The 17,005-nt window shown below is 42.9% G+C and overlaps 1 protein-coding gene across 1 annotated transcript; it reads right to left on the bottom strand.

Moving 5' to 3' along the window:
* Nucleotides 1–2,223: 2,223 nt before the first annotated feature.
* On the bottom strand, nt 2,224–8,609 carry SPRY2 (sprouty RTK signaling antagonist 2). The gene is made up of 2 exons (XM_063304664.1): nt 7,802–8,609; nt 2,224–4,036 (listed from the first exon to the last, which is right to left on the bottom strand). Exon 2 carries the CDS (start codon nt 3,983–3,985, stop codon nt 3,041–3,043), a length of 945 nt encoding a protein of 314 aa, XP_063160734.1. The 5' UTR covers nt 3,986–4,036; nt 7,802–8,609; the 3' UTR covers nt 2,224–3,040.
* Between the last annotated feature and the right edge of the window lie 8,396 nt (nt 8,610–17,005).

The following is a 17,005-nucleotide window of genomic DNA, read 5'->3' as shown; positions in this document are numbered from 1 at the left end:
TATAGTTCAGGGGAAAGAATTTAGTCTTATCTCTGAGAAACTCCTTCATATTGCAGATAAAACTGTGCTAGCATTGCTCTATTTCAGATGATAAATGGAAAAGGAGACCAAATATATATATATACTTAACAAAATAGAACAGCTAGTTTTCTAAGCGCAGATAATTTTTTTCAAATGGAACATTCATCATGATTTATTGCAGTCTGAAATGGTCCAACCCACATGTTTTGCCACTATGAATAAGAGCTCAGTTCCAATCAGACTGTTATCAGGCCTGTCCATGTAAACAGGCGGTGTGCAACATCCATTGGCTTGAGCACAATCCAAATGTAGTCAGGACCACACCTGGGACATTTAATTTACTTTGCACACCTGTGAGATTTAAGGTCATTGAAAAGGATCCCTATTTTGCATCTTACTCTCCACCAGCAAAATGCAAAAAGGGGATTTGGAGGACACACGTGATGTCACTTTTTGCAATCTGGATGTAAATCAATGTGCCATCTTTAGAAGGCTGCCTTTCACAGCTTATTCTCTTTCATCATGATCTTCTTACTGTAGATCTGAGTACAGAAGAGAGACACTAAAAGCCGCTGTTCTGCTGAGACAATTGACTCAAACACTCTGAGTGGGCAAGCAGTATATTGCAGTATGCAATAAACCTATTGGTTTGCTTTACCATAGCCTTCCCCCATCCACTGCTGGCAGTTATGGAGATTACGGTCCAACACATTTAGAGGGCACCAGATTTGGAAAGGCTATACCCTTATTTTGCCCCCAAACTTGCAATTTAGCAAGTACGTGACTTATGTACAAAATCAGTTTCTGTATAGACTAAATATGTATCTTTATGGAATCATGCATTTGCTAAAGAAGCATAGCAGCCATATATTTCCACATTGTCAGAAAAATATGACCTACACATGCAGTTCTCCATGCATGACGAAAAGTCACAAGATATCATGGTCACCTATATTTACACTGTGCTTTTCTCAAATGGTGCAACCATCCTTAGGGGTCACAAAGTGTCACACTGACAGCAGCGCTCCCCATATATCTGACTTCAACTTACAGAATTGTCCCATGTTGACTATAGATTCTGGGAGAGGAAATGCAACATATACAGGGAAGCCACTAGCTTGCAAAGCTATCTATTAGGCAGAAAAAATGTGTTAACAGCTTAAACTGCCCAAAGATGAAGCTGATTTTATCAAATACAAGCAATCATTTCCAATACACTTAAGATTAACTCTTCAAACATGAAACTTCCATTTATAATGGCAGTAGAACTGCACCTTAGATACCAGTGACCCTGAAAAACTGATTTCCATGCCTGCTTGTGAATTCAGATCGTAAGGCATTTAACTATCCATCACTGGAACCAAAATTCCAAATTTCTTTTTAGAGTCTCTGCTGTGATCCAACCAATGCAATCTTGACTACATTCTTAAAGTATTTCAGATTGGAAAGGGCACTGAAGCATTTCAATGTGCTTGACTGTCTGCTGATTTCATAAAAATAACACTCCCATTATAAACACACACACACATTTGTGGCAGGTTTTATTTACTTGTTATCTATGTAATCAGCACTTATGAACTATGGACTTAGAAGCATGTACTTTGAATGACAGAAAGTTTGTTGTTAATACAACTAAGCATTTCTTTTTCTTGTGGGAACCTTGGTAACAGAAGGACACTTACCTATGCAGAGGTAGCTATAGCAATGATAATCAACCAGAGGATTGGCCTAAACTGGAGTGCATTCAGATTTCCAGGACAAATTCTTTTGCTTCTGGCTTTTCTATTCTTTCCATTTTTTTTTTTCATTTTTCATAAACCAGACCTTGCTAAATAATTAACAGGGACTAAACAGAGGCATTATTTATGTGGCTGTTGAAAATGGTAACTATGTATCCAGTTAACCTCTCTCCTGCTAATATCTGTAAGTATAATCCATTTCCTGAGGCCATGTAATTCTGCAACCTCTTTATATCCATTGGATGACATTAGTGGACGAAATAAACATTGCTGTCAAATGCAACTGCCTTTTTTTTTTTTTGACAGAAGCCATAGTTGGATGCACTGTTGGCACTACTCATGATCTTAAGCTCTTTAACAACCTTTACTTCATTCATACCTACTTCTTTACACATCTCTGGATCCCCTGATGATCAGACAAGAGCTTACAAAAGTATATTTGATACTTGTTGCTTTTTAAAAAAACACTCAGAAGAGCCTTAATTACAAATGCAATTGTTCAATTCAAAGAAGGGGGGAATGGGATAAAAAATGACAAGCAGCCCAGTTTAATTTCAAACGTTAATATATTTTCTATTTTATAGGGAATATATGTATTTTTCACCCCTAATTTGCAGCAATGGTGGCATCCTCATAAAAGGGGTGAAATTTGTAAGATGCCTCTTAAAATAAATATTTTTTTTATAAAATAATAAAACTTCAAATAAATATTCTTTACACTAAACAATATATTGAAAAATTAGAAAATAAAGACTCAATTTTACTGCAACTGTCCAAAAGGGGAAAATCAGAGTCTTGCAATTGAAGGGCTTCATAAGGCAAAATACAGTCTATACCATATGGATTGATTCACATTCTTTTGAATGTACAACATATTAGTATAATATTTTGTGACTTGTGCCATACTTTCTATGACACTTGTGTTTTCACAGTTGAAAATATCCTATATACAAAAATATAGCACATCTCTGGCAGAAAATAACTGGGAGTGGGTTGAAGTAGTTTTCTAATTTACAAGTGTACTAATTCCTTTAAAAATACACAAACGCACAACACGCGAGTTTGCCTAGAAGTAGCTTGAGTCTCATTAGCTTATGCAATACTTAGGTGCTGCAAAGCGTATTCCCACTCTGATCTCCACTGGGTGGATTCTAAACAAGCATCTCCATGAGGCTGGACCTTTCTCACCCCCCCCCTCAAGAAACAGTGCCACAGTTATAGATCATTTAGTTGGCCACATCTGATGTTCTACAATCATCCTTATTACCTGATTAGTGATGCTATGTTGGCTTTTCAATATTCCTGGGTGGGACTTTGGGAACTTTGCAACAAACTGTGTTGGACTGTTTACAGCGACAACCTGGCCTATTTACTTGGTCATAACACCCCTGGCACAATTTAAGGCAACCCTTGGCTGGCAGGTAACACCACAAGCAAGGCAGAACAAGGGACACAACACCCATGGTGGACCACCGAGTGCAACAGTGGGCCTGGCTACACGAACATGGGTTATCAGCACAGTTGTCCTCATCATCATTGGAGCAGTGGTAGAAAAGCCCCTTCACACAGCAAACACAGGTCCCATAATCTACCATGTTCTGGGCTGAGCAGAGACACTGCTTATCACAGATCCAACAGGATGGAAGGGTTCGTGGATAAGTGCATTCCTTACACTTACACTTCCCACAGTCCTCACATCGGTAGGCATGCATATGCAAACTTTCTTTGCTAGGGGGTTTCAGCTCCCGAGACTTCAACTCTGACTTCGGCTGTACTCGTATTATCCCCTCAACAACTGTCCCCAAAGATGACCCCAGAAGTCTCTGCTCTGATGAATTACTGCTTGTACTTGTCCTTGCACTGCCACGTGAGCTAGTGCTGCTGACCGTGCTAATGGAACGGGACAGTGGTACCCGGGAAGGAACATGGACCTGGGGATGTTGAATCCTGTTAAGATGACGCTGCTCTGTCAAGTCATGTGGTCTTTCACTCTTGTGCTGGAGCAGTGGACGCGGTGCTGGCTTCAGTCCTGGTCGTGGAGCCACGGTAGGGGGTTCTGTGTATTCATTTGTATTTCGAATAGCCTTGATCTGGTCCAAGGACAAGACATGAACTTGTTGCGCCAGGACATCCCTCAGGTCAGAATCTCCAAACTGTCTCCCAGTGTCATGCTGGCCTTGAAGCAAGGGTTGTAACCCACTGCCATTCTGAGCTCTTGTCTCCATCAGTATCCTGAACAGTTATCACTCCAGAAAGCTTAGAACACATCTGAAATCCTATGTTAAAGAAAGAGAGGATTAGTTTTTCTTTTGTTTTTCGAGGTGTGGTTGTTTGCTCTGCCAGGCAATGTACTGTATCTTAGCTTCACATGCACCATTACACCCAGTCTCAGGAAAGAAAGTCAATCAGCTTAAGTCTTGATCTTGAAATAAACACATTTTTAAGGAAACAAACCTTTATTTGCCAAGCTGGAACAAATCTGAAATGGGCCAAGTTTATGGAAACCCGACACTCCTAATACTTCCTCGGAATTATTTCAATACAGAAAAGATTTGATTTTCAACATTAACACAGATCTGCATGGAGGTCAGCTTGCATCTTTTGCACACTTGACACACACTCAAGTTTGGTCTGAAGTGTACGCTTGGCAAGCAGCTGCAGTGGCTGACCCTGGGACCCTGACAAGTGACCCTAGAAAACACCTGCCTCTATCTGATTCACATTACTGATTTTTAGGATTTACAACTGAATAGATAATGAGGTTGTACTTGTCACAATGAGGCTCCAGATGGGCTTTTCAAATTCTTGCCCAATAGAGACAAATCTTACATATGTACAGGTAGGAGCCACTGATTTCACTGGAACTCACTCCTTAAGTAAGGAGACATAGGATTGCAGACTTAGCTGAGGAAAAGGTGGAACTTAGTCCCCTTCAAGTTATAGGGCTATAGTAGTAGCCCTGAAACTTTGTGAGCAAAATGGGACCAGAGAACAGTAGCTCTGAGACCATATGGCAATCTAGGAAAAATGTTGGCAGCACATTAAGCTTAAAGATGATGCAGAAAGGAGAACAGATGATCCTGTGCAATGGTACCAGGAAAGACACCCAGGAGCAATAAGGTTGGAGTTGGCGCCATCAAATTGAATAAATAAATACTTTTGAGGTTAGTCTTAGATGAGATAAACAAAAAGCCAGACCCTCTCTCTTCAGAATGCTGTATTTGTCTTCCACTTTGCAAGTCAAAGTACCAGGAGAGACACATTACAATGCTAAGCGCTGTCAGGGTTTGCTTTGTGCTTTCATAACACCCAGAGATAATCCATTCACTTCCTGAACATTACCAGAAAAGGTGGTTTGGCTTACCTAGGCAAACATCCTACATATTAACAATAAATCATACAATTCCAGGAACAGCACGTGACACTACTGCTTCAACTTAAAACTATGCTTCCTAAAGCATATTGCTTAACTGCAGAAACACAATAAACTATGCTCAGAGTAACAAAGATATCAAACTGGAATGAGAAAAGAAAAAAGCTGAAAATCTCAAGATTTAGTGATATCTAGTTCATAAAGGGGAATGGTTTAAAAGCAAACAGTCTAAACTCTATTATATTCCCTGCAATCTGAATACCTTTTGAATACACAGGTATTCAAACATGCCTGTCCACTGAACGCTGCAGGATTTCTGGGAAAACCTGCGAGACATGATTGCAGTCTTATGGACATTTGCTTGCAGCGAGTCAGAAGCTACTTCTGACAAGTACTTAGAATTCTGACTTGAATTTGCCTTCTAAAAACAAACAGAACTCAGTAACTGTGTAATGCTGGATGAAAGTCAGGTACAGACCTATTTTGCAATAACTGTAAAAATAATTGGTGTTTCTTTTTAATCCTGCACAGGGGGAAATGCCGGACCTTGGATTTTTCCTATTGTAAAATGTAGGATTTCTGTGACAAAGCTTTGCCCTAAAAAAGATTAGTCTCCCATCTTCCTCCTTGAGCCCATTCTTCCTCCCCGCAACCCAGACATAGCTCCTTCTCTTCTTATTATAGGCTTTTCCTCTGTGGGTATAAAAATAAAGTAGGCTGATAGGTAGGATTTTGGGAACCTACTCATTTGCCTCTAAGCCATCCTGATCCTGATGAAAGAAACCTGGAGATAAGCAGCATCCTGGCTGGGCGGGTGGTGGTGGTGGTGGTGTGTGTGTGTGGGGAGAAAAGGCAGTGAGAATGGGGCTTCTAATAAGATTGCCTTAACAGGAGAGCTTTGCTGTCTCTCTTCCTCTCCCCTCCCAGCAGGAGATGGCCAAGCAGAGATTCTCACTCCGGTTATGTAAAGACTTCCAGATATCAGCTCCATTCAGGAACACCTTCAAAGCAGGTACCCTCTTCCCTTATTCCTTGCCCTGCCCTAAATTGTATGAGACTCCCCAAATGTCAGTTTTGATAGGATATTATTCTCTCCCCCAGACCCTGGAAAAGCTTTAGAAGGCAGTCTCTTTCCTTACTGTTCGGTCTGATTTGATTTGCATAAATGACACGCAATCTCTCCCCCACTCAAGGCATGACAAAAAAAAAAAACCATACTAAACTTTTCCCCACATAACAGCCCCCAGAATGTCATTGCCCATGGGGTAGGGGGAAGCTTGACCTATGAATAAGACAAAACTCACACTCCCTAGTCTACAAATAGATTTCCCTGGTAATGTCCCATAGGTGTTGAAAATGGCAAACAAAATCCCTTTTTAGACAATGGTTTGTCCCAGTTTAAATATTTGTCTATTTAATGGAATGAATTATCTGCAATTACCAAAAATCAAGGTTTATTCACAGGAGAAAAAATGCTCTCTCCCCCCTTATAACTATTTCCTAAACAATTCCCTCTACCCAGCTTCCAAAAAAAAAAAAAATCAGTATTAAGGGAAATTGACCAGGCACATCCACAGGTCCCTTTTACAGGCAGAAAGAATAAGGGGAAGGGACTTTTCATTAGAACAACCACTGTTCCCTGTCACTGAATTGCCTTGTCTTCATGTCATATTTAGGGCTGAAGGATCAAGCTGTGCAGCAAGAAAATGGCCCAAACTACGGGGGGGGGGGGATCACCAGCCATTTCCAAAACAAGGAAGCCCCCCCCAACAAAAAAAAGAAGGCAAGAAAACTGGTAGGGAAGATGTCAACAAGTGTTGCTCATAAACCGAGTGTTTGCTCCCACTCCAATCTTTTTTCCATGCAGAGGGGCAAAAAACTTTTACATTCTCCCACTTCCGAATTGCACCCAGAGAAGGACCCAACTACAGAAGTTTTCAAAAGAGGGAGGCGAAGCACGGAGATTCCACCTAAGCAGCACACCGGAGAACAGACAAACCAAGAGTCCGAGTTAAGATTTCGGGTTGTGGAATCCCCAACCTTGACAGGTTTGAAGTCACACGGCTCGCGACTTGTCCGGAGCCCGCTTTCCAAAGAGCCTCGCCGCAGGCAGGCAGGCGGCTCCCGCCCCAATCTGGGGAACGGAGCTGCTCCCCGAAGCTTCTGCAAGCAGAGCTGAAACCCGAAGGCAGATTTCCGCCCTTTTAAGCCACCCCAGCCCCCAACGACGGTGGCGCCCGGGGGTCCCCTCGCTTGCAGAGTCATCCGCAGAGAGGAAGGGACCAGCAGGGTGAGCCCATCCGAGAAATCGGACTTCGGCACCCCCAACCGCCTGCGCCCCTTCAAAGCCACCTCGCCAGGCTCAGCCGCGCTCTGTAAACACGAGGGAGGGAGAGAAAACGGGGGAAACCCCGCCGCCTCGCTCGCACCCGGGGAAACGGCTCCAATCCGCACGTTTCTTTACAAGCCTCCGCTTCTCTTCTGCAGAAGCGCGTTTTGCGAAGGGGAAAAGCTCCCGCCGAGGCAGCGAGGTCACATCAAGCCTTCCCCCCGCCCCGACCCCCGAGGTCTCCCCCCCGCGTCTTCCTGCGGTTGGCCGGTAAATCCAACCCCAAAGCCGAAAGGAAATAAAAAGCGAACAGAAACGGCTCTTCTGTTCCAAACTCACTTCGAGTCCAGGTTGTAAGCAAGAATCATCGAAATGTTTTGCGTTAGACCGAGGAAAAAAATCCACCGCAAACTTGGGAGGGGGGTTGTCCCTCTACTTTCTCTCTTCTCCAGAGGGGAAAAATAACAAATCGCAACCCAGAGAGCCACACGCCGCACCAAAACCAACGGGTATCTAAAAAGCCCTTTTTTCCAGATAACAGCGAGGATTTTTGTCCCCCTTCGCAATCACACGTTGGTTTCCTTGTAGCTTCCCCCCCCCCTTTTTTCTCAATGAAAAGGCCGATTCGTCATTCCCGAGCCACTCTCTCTTAATGCCTCGTACATGGAAGGAGGGCGAGGGGGAGCCCCAGCGAACGACATGAAGTGGTTCTTTAAAAATAAAATCCCGGGGTGGCTTTGATGCGATCTCGCTCAGATCTTCCAGCAAAGAGCAGCTTCTCTTGGATTGCTCGCTTCCCCAACTCCGATCTGTTGAAAAGCCGTTTGCAAAATAAAATAAAAAATGGGAAAGGGGGGGGTAGCTTTTTTTTCCCCTAAGTGGTCGGTTAGCTTGCTTGCTTCCTCGGAGTTTGTGTGCTGTACGTGAGTGCGTGTTTTTTCTCTCTCTCCCAAGGCAGCTTTGCTGATTGCAGGGGGGGGGGGGAGTTGCTGTTGTTTTAAAGGGGAGGGAAAAAAAAATCAGCGGGGTTTGCTAGCGGCTGCTTCTGCTGCTGCTTGTATCTTTGCAGAAAAGCAGGTTTGAGATCCGGTCTCCAAGAGCTTCAGCGTTTTTCTGCGCCCTCGCTCCCCTCCTCCTCTCGCTTCCCCCCCCCCCCTTCTTCTTTCCGGAGGAGGCAGGGTGAGCTCTCCGCAAAAGCAAAAGTAAATGGCGTCATGTGGATCTGAGGAGGAACAGAGCAGTGGTTGTCCTAGAGGATATATCGCATCCGGTCCCAGCTCATTGGCTCGCCCGCGCTACATTCATTTCCCCTCCCAAGCTCTCTGCCAGGCACTTTGGAAGTCGCAGCAGTCGGCGCTCAGATCCCTGGCTGGAGGAGGCGGTCGCTCCCCGCCCCGCTCCTTCTGGGGGACCGGCTGGGGCGAGATCCCGGGTGCACCCCAGGAATGGAGGGGACCGTCGGAGCCCCGTTCGCGATAAATGCCTCCCTTCGTACAAGCCGGGTCGGGGGTAGGGGGAGGAAGAAAGAAAGGGGGAGGCGAAGTGTTTTCCCGTCGGTGACATCTTGGACAAAGGGAAGGCGCTCAGGGGACTCGAACCTCCAGTCCCCCCCCCGGTCCTATTTGCCTGCTTGCTCTGAAGCCAGATGGGCTTTGTCCCTCTCTAAATGACCGGGTCGAACCTTGACCTTAGGAAACGGGTCTTCTTTTAACCGAACGGAGGCAGAGCTTTTCCTGGTCCGATTGGCGGATGGAAAATACACGCCTCCCCCTCTCTCCCTGGAATTCTTGCTTTTCCCTAACCCTAACCGTCCGCAAACGAGTTTTACTCGGGAGAAGACGCGTGAAGTCTCCGGCATTCCCTAAACAATAAGGCTCGCCGTTTAATGCCCCCTTCCTTGGGGATAAATCCCGCTGGACTCCCTGCCCTTACTTTCCGAGTATACAAAGAACCGCGACATTAGATGGCTTTGAATGTTGCGAGAATTATGCCTGCCTCCCTCCTCCTCCTCCTCCTCCTCCTGTAGTGAGGATGGGAATTGCTGGCAAATGGATTCCGGAGGCTGCAGGCCCTTCCTCCTGAGGAGACCGCGCAGCCGGCCCCTCTCCCCTAACGGAGAGAAGCCTGAAGTAGACCTAGGAAAGGCAGCGGGGCCAAACTAACACGTGGTTCGGGGGATTGCATCATGAATGTAACTTGGCGGCCCGTTCCCACCCACCCCCGCCTTCATTCAAAGGAAGGTAATCCAATCACCTAGCCGATTTTCCAGGGCGCTACGCGGGGAGGAGAAAAGGGTGCCGATCGCGTTGGGTGGATTGTTTTAAAGAGACGTTGCGTACAAGTGTTAGCTGCAATTCCGCCGCCCTTCCTATTCCCCTCCCCGTGCCCCGTTCATCCTGTGCGTGCTAGTGTACGTGAGGAGCAAAACGCTGCCTGGGAGAAACAGACCAGCTCGTTGCTCTTCAGCCCTGTGAAATAGCAACATGGGCCGCGTTCAGTAAACGAAGCACATTTTTTTTAAGGAAAGTGCGTGGGGAGGATTAGTTAGAATAGGGAAGGGCATACGTGATGTGAGGTTTGTTTATTTAGAAGGGTTGTCGACTGGGGATTATAGGAAGGCATTATTTCTGAATGAAGGTACTAGGCTGCCTGTGGTTGGAAAGCCTTGCCTTTCAGCTTCTGATTTACTGGCTGGTGTGCAAGCCAGGAAGATTTCCTGCAAGGGAAATCTGTTGAGATCTGCCCTGATTGCCCATTGAAGCCTTCTCTAATTTGGGGGAGTGTGTTGGGATTACAGTTCTCCAGAATGTCCAGGCAGCAAACACCTTTTGAAGAGATGAGTTTGCAGATGTCTAAGCCCATATACAAGAATCTGTTTGATAGCAGGTATTCCATCCAAGGGTAAAGAAGCTATGGCCCTAGTCATATATTATTATTTTAAACTTATTTGAAATAGTATTAGGGCATCTGAATGTTTTTTAGGAATCCTGTGCAAATGGTTGGCAGGTGCCTGTAGGTACTTTCACTGATGTAGTATCTCCAAAATTGGAGTAATGAAGCCGGCTGGGTGACTGCAGGCCAGTCCCTCTCCCAGCCCAACTCATCTCACAGAGTGGTGGTTGTGGGGAAAATTGGAGGAGGAAGGAGCATTAGGCATTTTCTCTGCCTTGAGTTACTTACAGAAAAATTAATAAAGGTGGGATATAAAACAAACAAACAAATACATACATAAATAAATAAATATACGGTTTGCGGTCAGGTCATTGGATCCAGAAACTAGACAGGCTGACATCCTTGTAGTCAAGACAGTAGACTCTTTACTGTTGTAAAGAGCAGAAGCAGTCATGGTGCTTACAGGTATATATTTTTAAATTCTTGTTCTCTTCCTGTTCAGTGGGAGGGTGATGAAATTACAGTAACTCCAATGTATGGATCTTTAGCTTTTGTATCTTCTTTCTTGGAATCACTGATTCAGATGTGAAAATGCAGCCTGATCTTAGTTATGTGTATAGTACTGTAAAGCAGTTTTTTACTCAGCTAGATTGGCAGTTGTATAACTAAGGTCTGATTAAGCCACAGTCCTATTGAATGTTGCAATCTTAGGCATCTGTAATAAGCCCCAAATGATATCAAAATTATGATACTTGAATCATGATCTCATTCAACTGACATGTTTATGTGGTTTGTATGTGGACATCTGTTGCAAGTATGTCAGTCACATCATTCCCATGATGATGTCATGTACATGCTGTGTGTCTCCCTTTTCTCCCACATGGATGCCCATGTCTGCAAATATTTACAAATAAAGTTTATTGACTTGAATGGGATGAACTAATGAGGGCATTACTTAGATTGCCTTCCTAGTAAGCATGCATAGAATTGAGCTACAGTATTAGGACCAAAGATTGTCTCCAGAAAATAATTAGGTTCACACATTTGGAAAATATGTGCGCAAAGATATGCATGAGCTTCATGTTGGTGCATGCACATTTCTTTATGCTGTGCTTAAGATAGTCACTTATTAATCACAGTTTCTTATATCAAATTGATAAAAAGTGTACATACAACAGTATTAATGAAGTGTAGTAATAATGAGAAGAAAGGAAAAACAATCTGGAAAGCTGAATCATAATAGAAGAACTTCCCAAATGGACTCTTTTGTTTGAAAGTCAGTTTCCTTGACTCTTTAAACAGCAACAACAAAAGGAATTTTGACAACATATTGGCAATCTATTCCTGCGTATCAGGTGAAGTGTTGAATAATAAGTTTTTTAGCAGTCCCCCAGGCCTGAAAAGACCACAGTTCTTGATATTTTGTTAAATTCCACATACTAGGCATATAGCCAAGAAGAACATATATGTCTTTAATGCAGCAATCAGTCCTGAATCATTTTAACAGGCTTGTGGATTTCAGCCCAAGTCTGAATATGGCCACAATAGAAGACCAGACATTCGAGTTTCAACACTTGAATTGCATCTCTAGCAGCATGGTGATTGCAACCAACCCTGATTAAACATCCTTTGTGAGTCTAATAGACAAATGACATTTTCGTTGCTCTAAGTTCATTTGAAGATCAAAACAATCTCTCATCCCATTATTGAACTGCAGTTTCCTCTTTTGTTAAAATCAGGAAACTGTGGCCTTCAGTTTCAGAAAATCTGGATCTTAAACTACTGTTTGTGGAAAGGTCAGTAAGAAGCCCTAGAGTTACCATAAATGTAATTAGAGTAGATCTCATTAGCAAAGATCATTTATTTATAATTAAAGGGAGCATTTTACTGTTGTGTAACATCTATCATGTAGTTCACTAGAAAGAAAGAAACTTGTGACATCTATCATTAGTTTCCCTCAACAATTCAACAGTAATTTTTAGACAATAGTGGAGATTTGTACTCTGATAATTAAAATGTTATGTCCTAGAGTTAAAGCCCCTTCCTTCCTTCCTTCCTTCCTTCCTTCCTTCCTTCCTTCCTTCCTTCCTTCCTCAAGAGCAGCCCCTCCCCTCAATCCCTTGCTATTCTTCCCTGAATTATTCATCATCCTCATTCTGTATTATATCCATGAAATTCCTCTTTGTTTCCCCTTTTAAAATTTCTGGTTCCATGGTCCAGTTGAGAGATACCACATTTCCCAATGTTTTTCTGTTTATCCCGTCCAGAGTCAGGTGCAATTGCCAATTAGATATTTATCTTCCCCAGTTTTAGGAATGACCAGTTTTTTATTGCATTATAACCACTAGAGGGACTTGTTAATTGGCTAGCTCTGTGAGCTGCTAGAAAAAATAAGTATGTCAGAGTTGGGGAAGAGGCCAGCACATTAGTTTCTTTATTGATATCTAGAGTTGCCACCAGCCTTAAGAGCAGCCCATTGTCTTCTGCATTGTGATGTGAGGCCATTGAGGGAAAAGGCTTGAAACCTGAAGCTTCTTCTAGGGTGATGTCAGTGGGAGGAATCTGGTTGTGCCCTACTGGGTGGTGCTACCTGTGGAAACTGTTCAGAAGTTATTACTGAATGCAATTTGGGCATTTTGCCAGGTCATCCTAGGCTGAACAGGTAGGAAAGCCACTTCATTAGCACGCATTGGGAAACTACACATGGTACTGCTTCTCCACCTGGCTCTACACCCTGTCCAGCTGCTGTGCATCTGTCCCAGCAGGGAACATTATTTTCTACCATTGTGCTCTACCATTATTCTAACTGGGATCCCAAAGGGCCTGTGTTCAAAGGCCTGGAGGGCAGTATGTTGATTTCACTGACAGGGCTATATAATGTAACTGCATTATAGAAATCCTAACTGTATTTTCAGACAGCTTGCAGTTTTTTTAATCTGCTGCAAGTAAGAAGATGTCACCCTTTTCCTTCATTTGATTCTCCCACTTCAGTAGCCAGAAAGAGTGGGATGTTGGAGATACTGAGTCATCCAGTGCTTCTATAATTAAATCCATGGCTTGCTCTGTAACTTAAATAGATTGTAAGTTACAACTTTATTTGCACTTTCCGTAAGTGTATGTAGGCCTGGACCAGCATTCCCATGCCAGTGGACTTCAGCTTCCAGGATTCCCAGCCAATATGGCTGTTGTTGAGAATTTTAGAAGCTGAAGTCCCTAACGGTAAGAGATATGTATATCTGGGAAGAGAGAATGTGCTTTGTATCTAGTACAGTACTATATTTCAGTTGGAGGAAGATTAGAATGACTGCCCATGGGGTATTCAAGGCAAAAGACATGGCCAGCTGTTGTAGTTTTAATGGCCAGTACATTTGCTCAACACAATGGTTTCATTGTGTTAGTGTGTGGTTCTTCTCCATCCCAGCTGTGCTCTCAAAAATACTCTCATGTTCCTTACTTGCCACATATACTTTCCTTATAGAAGGAAGGATGGGCAACTGTTGTGGGAAAGATCAGGACCCAAAAGTCTATGCAGTATTTTCAAGCCTTCTCAAAGCAGTTGAGTAATGAACAACTTTAAAAAAAAATAAAAATTAAGACAAAGCAAGAAAACAAGAACTAGGCTTTATTTAGCAGAGGTAAGAAGACAGGAGGCAATAGAACCAACTGAAATAGGCATACCATTTAAAAGTGATCTCTAACAGCCACTTAATAGTGGGGGAAACCTAATAACTGAGTGAAGCAAGGTATGAAATGGAGAATTGTCTTCAGCTTTGTCCTCATTTGGAAGGTAGAGGCCTCAGTGGGAGCCAGCTATACATTGCACAAAGTGCTGTAGTTGATGTTGGTCAGGGTCCTTGCTTGACCATAAAGCTCCCTGAGTGATTTTGTGATAGTCTCTCTCACTGTCAGATCTACCCATTTTACAGTTTTTGTAATCATGGTCAGATGAAGGGAGCTCTCTATATTATTCCCTTTCCTTTTTACTCCAGAGCAGTGTTTCTCGATCTCAGCAACTTTAAGAACTGTGGACTTCAACTCCCAGAATTCCATGCTGGCTGGAGAATTGTAGGAGTTGAAGTCCACAGGTCTCAAAGTCACTGGGATTGAGAAACACTGCTCTAGAGTAAGGGCAGGAAGCCCATTTCTTATTAGTTTACTAGAGTGGGTGATAGAGGGCATTAATACTTGGGTGCCTGCTGCAGTCCTGATCTAGATAGGGACCCCTCATGCCTACAGTTCACATGGCATGCTAAAGTAATAAGTAATTTGGCCCTTTGTTAGGCACTTTGACAATTGAGTTGCTGTTAAATAACCCCCCCCTTTTTTTTTCAGAGTGCAGAAGGTATAGTAACTAATAATTGCTCCCACATTATGTTTACTTTTAGTTTAGCCTGATGTGTGAATTCTGTTACTGTGCTTTGTACTTTATGGTTTATTTATTATTATACTTTTATACTGCTAAATCAGCAAAGGATCCCCAACAGTTTACAACTTATCATTTTACATGAACCCTGTCAGTCTGACTTCTTCAGGAAATCATGTCAAAGCAGCTATTGGTCTTGCATGATCTGTGAAACTATGGCTTCTCACGGTGATGATCTTTTATTTCTTTTATCCCCCAAATTCTGTGGAATGTCTTAATGCCCTCAGGATTCCCAGAGACATATACTCCAAGTATCATACATAGGGTATATTGCATAGGGTAATGTGTCTGTGGTTAATTGGCTATTGGCTATGCATTGTAAGGTTACCACCCATCTTGCTGCTAGTCAGTTCAGGGTTAATAATGATCACTGTACAAATCCAAGCCTGAAGAGGAGTCAAATACTTCTATCATCTACCTGGAATTCCATATAACTTCAGTCCATCATCTCATAGTCTTTTTTTTTTTCTTCATACAGGTTGACTGCTTATAAAAATATTTGGTCATATAAAGGGGCTGATTTATAGCATTCTAAAATTAGGAATGGCATGGCTGGACATATATATCTCGTCACTTCTCAGCACTGAGCTTTTGAGTGTGTATGCCTGCATTGATGTTAAGATTCAACCCCAAATTTAGGCAAGTATGAAATTATGTCTAATCAAGTCTTAAAATATTAAATAATTTGGGTACCATGATTTCTGAGTATTGTCCTTTTGGGGTACTTTTTAAATGTGTAGATACTTGAGTTTGAAGAAATTATATATCAAGTTCAAGCATCTGTTTCTTCTGTGATGATTGCATTTTGGAGAAGTTTGATTTATGACTTCATAACACATTTCACTAGCTCTTTGTATGTAGAATTGGATGGTGACAATCTGAGAAATATTCCTCTTGTTCTCCCCAGTGGACACTTAGGCCATTTCATATTTCATGCCATTTGCAATAGCAATGTTGATATGTAGCCATTGTCCTCCCTAAAGATTCTTTGTGCTGCAGGACTCTTGTGGCTGTGGTGTTACCTTTGAAATAGTTTAAACCTGAGAGGGAATGTGTGGGATTCCACTGTAATTAGAGGAAAAGGAAGACAAGCTTATATGAGGAATAAGTCTTTTTGATCTAGCCTAGAATGCTCTCTTAAACTAGATTCTGGATAAATACTATACTTATTTGGACTGCTGGTCCATTTCATCACACATTGTCTATTGGTGAAATCTCCAACCAGAGGTCTCTTCCAGATGTCTCTTACTCCCCATTCTGTAGGCAGTTCTCTGCCTAGTGGATGTGATTTCCAACTGTATCTCTACAAGGGGAAGGATTGTGAATGTGACAGATAATTTGTGCATGATCTATATGAATAGGGTGATTAGAATAAGTCTCTAAGTGTGTACTCATAAAGTGTGGAGAAGGGCTATATTATTTGGGTATGCATACAGGTAAACAAGTAATTTAAAGAGGTGTGTGTCACTTTGATCCCATCTCCACTTCTGGCCTGAGGGAGGGGATGATTCTACCTGCTCTGAAAGAAGCAGTGGTCTCCTCAGGAAGTCAAATCCAATGGAACTGGATAATTTTCATCTGATCTCCAACCTTCTGGGGAAGCTTCTTGAGAAGGGGATCAGCTGGCAACTCCAGCAGGCTGTGAAGGGACCCTTTTCAGTTGGGTTTCAAACCTTACAAGCACTAAGACCACATTGATCATTGTTGATGACCTTTGGTGGGATAAGAATGATGATATATTCCTATCCCACCAGTGGCTTTTGATACCATCATCATGGTATCCTTCTGGACCAGTTCAGGGGATTAAGAGTGGGAGGCATGGTGTTATGGTGGTGGTTCTTTTTCCCAGGGCTGGATCCAGTAGGTAGGGGTGAGAGATCTAGGTCTATAGGTACCTCAGAGCTCTATTCTCTTCCCGTCCTATTTAACATCTACATGAATCTACTAGGTATGTCCAGATGTAAGTCGATAATACCCAACTGCATTTCTGCTCCATGTTCTCCAAGTGACTGAATGGCTATGGACTGGAGACTTCCCATCTTTAATTCAGAATAAGATAGCATTATCCTGTCCTGCCCCTGAAGAACATTCAGAAGCTGCAACTGCTTCAGAATAAGGTAACCCAAGCAGTTTTGGACATATCACAATACATTCATGTATTACTATTGCTCCATGAGCTGTACTCAGATAAGCTTCTGGATGTAGTTTAAGGTGCTGGTTATCACATG

The sequence above is a fragment of the Candoia aspera genome, chromosome 5 (genome assembly GCF_035149785.1).
Source record: "Candoia aspera isolate rCanAsp1 chromosome 5, rCanAsp1.hap2, whole genome shotgun sequence".
In the NCBI taxonomy this organism is placed as follows: Eukaryota; Metazoa; Chordata; class Lepidosauria; order Squamata; family Boidae; genus Candoia; species Candoia aspera.
This window is presented reverse-complemented; position numbering and strand designations above follow the sequence as displayed.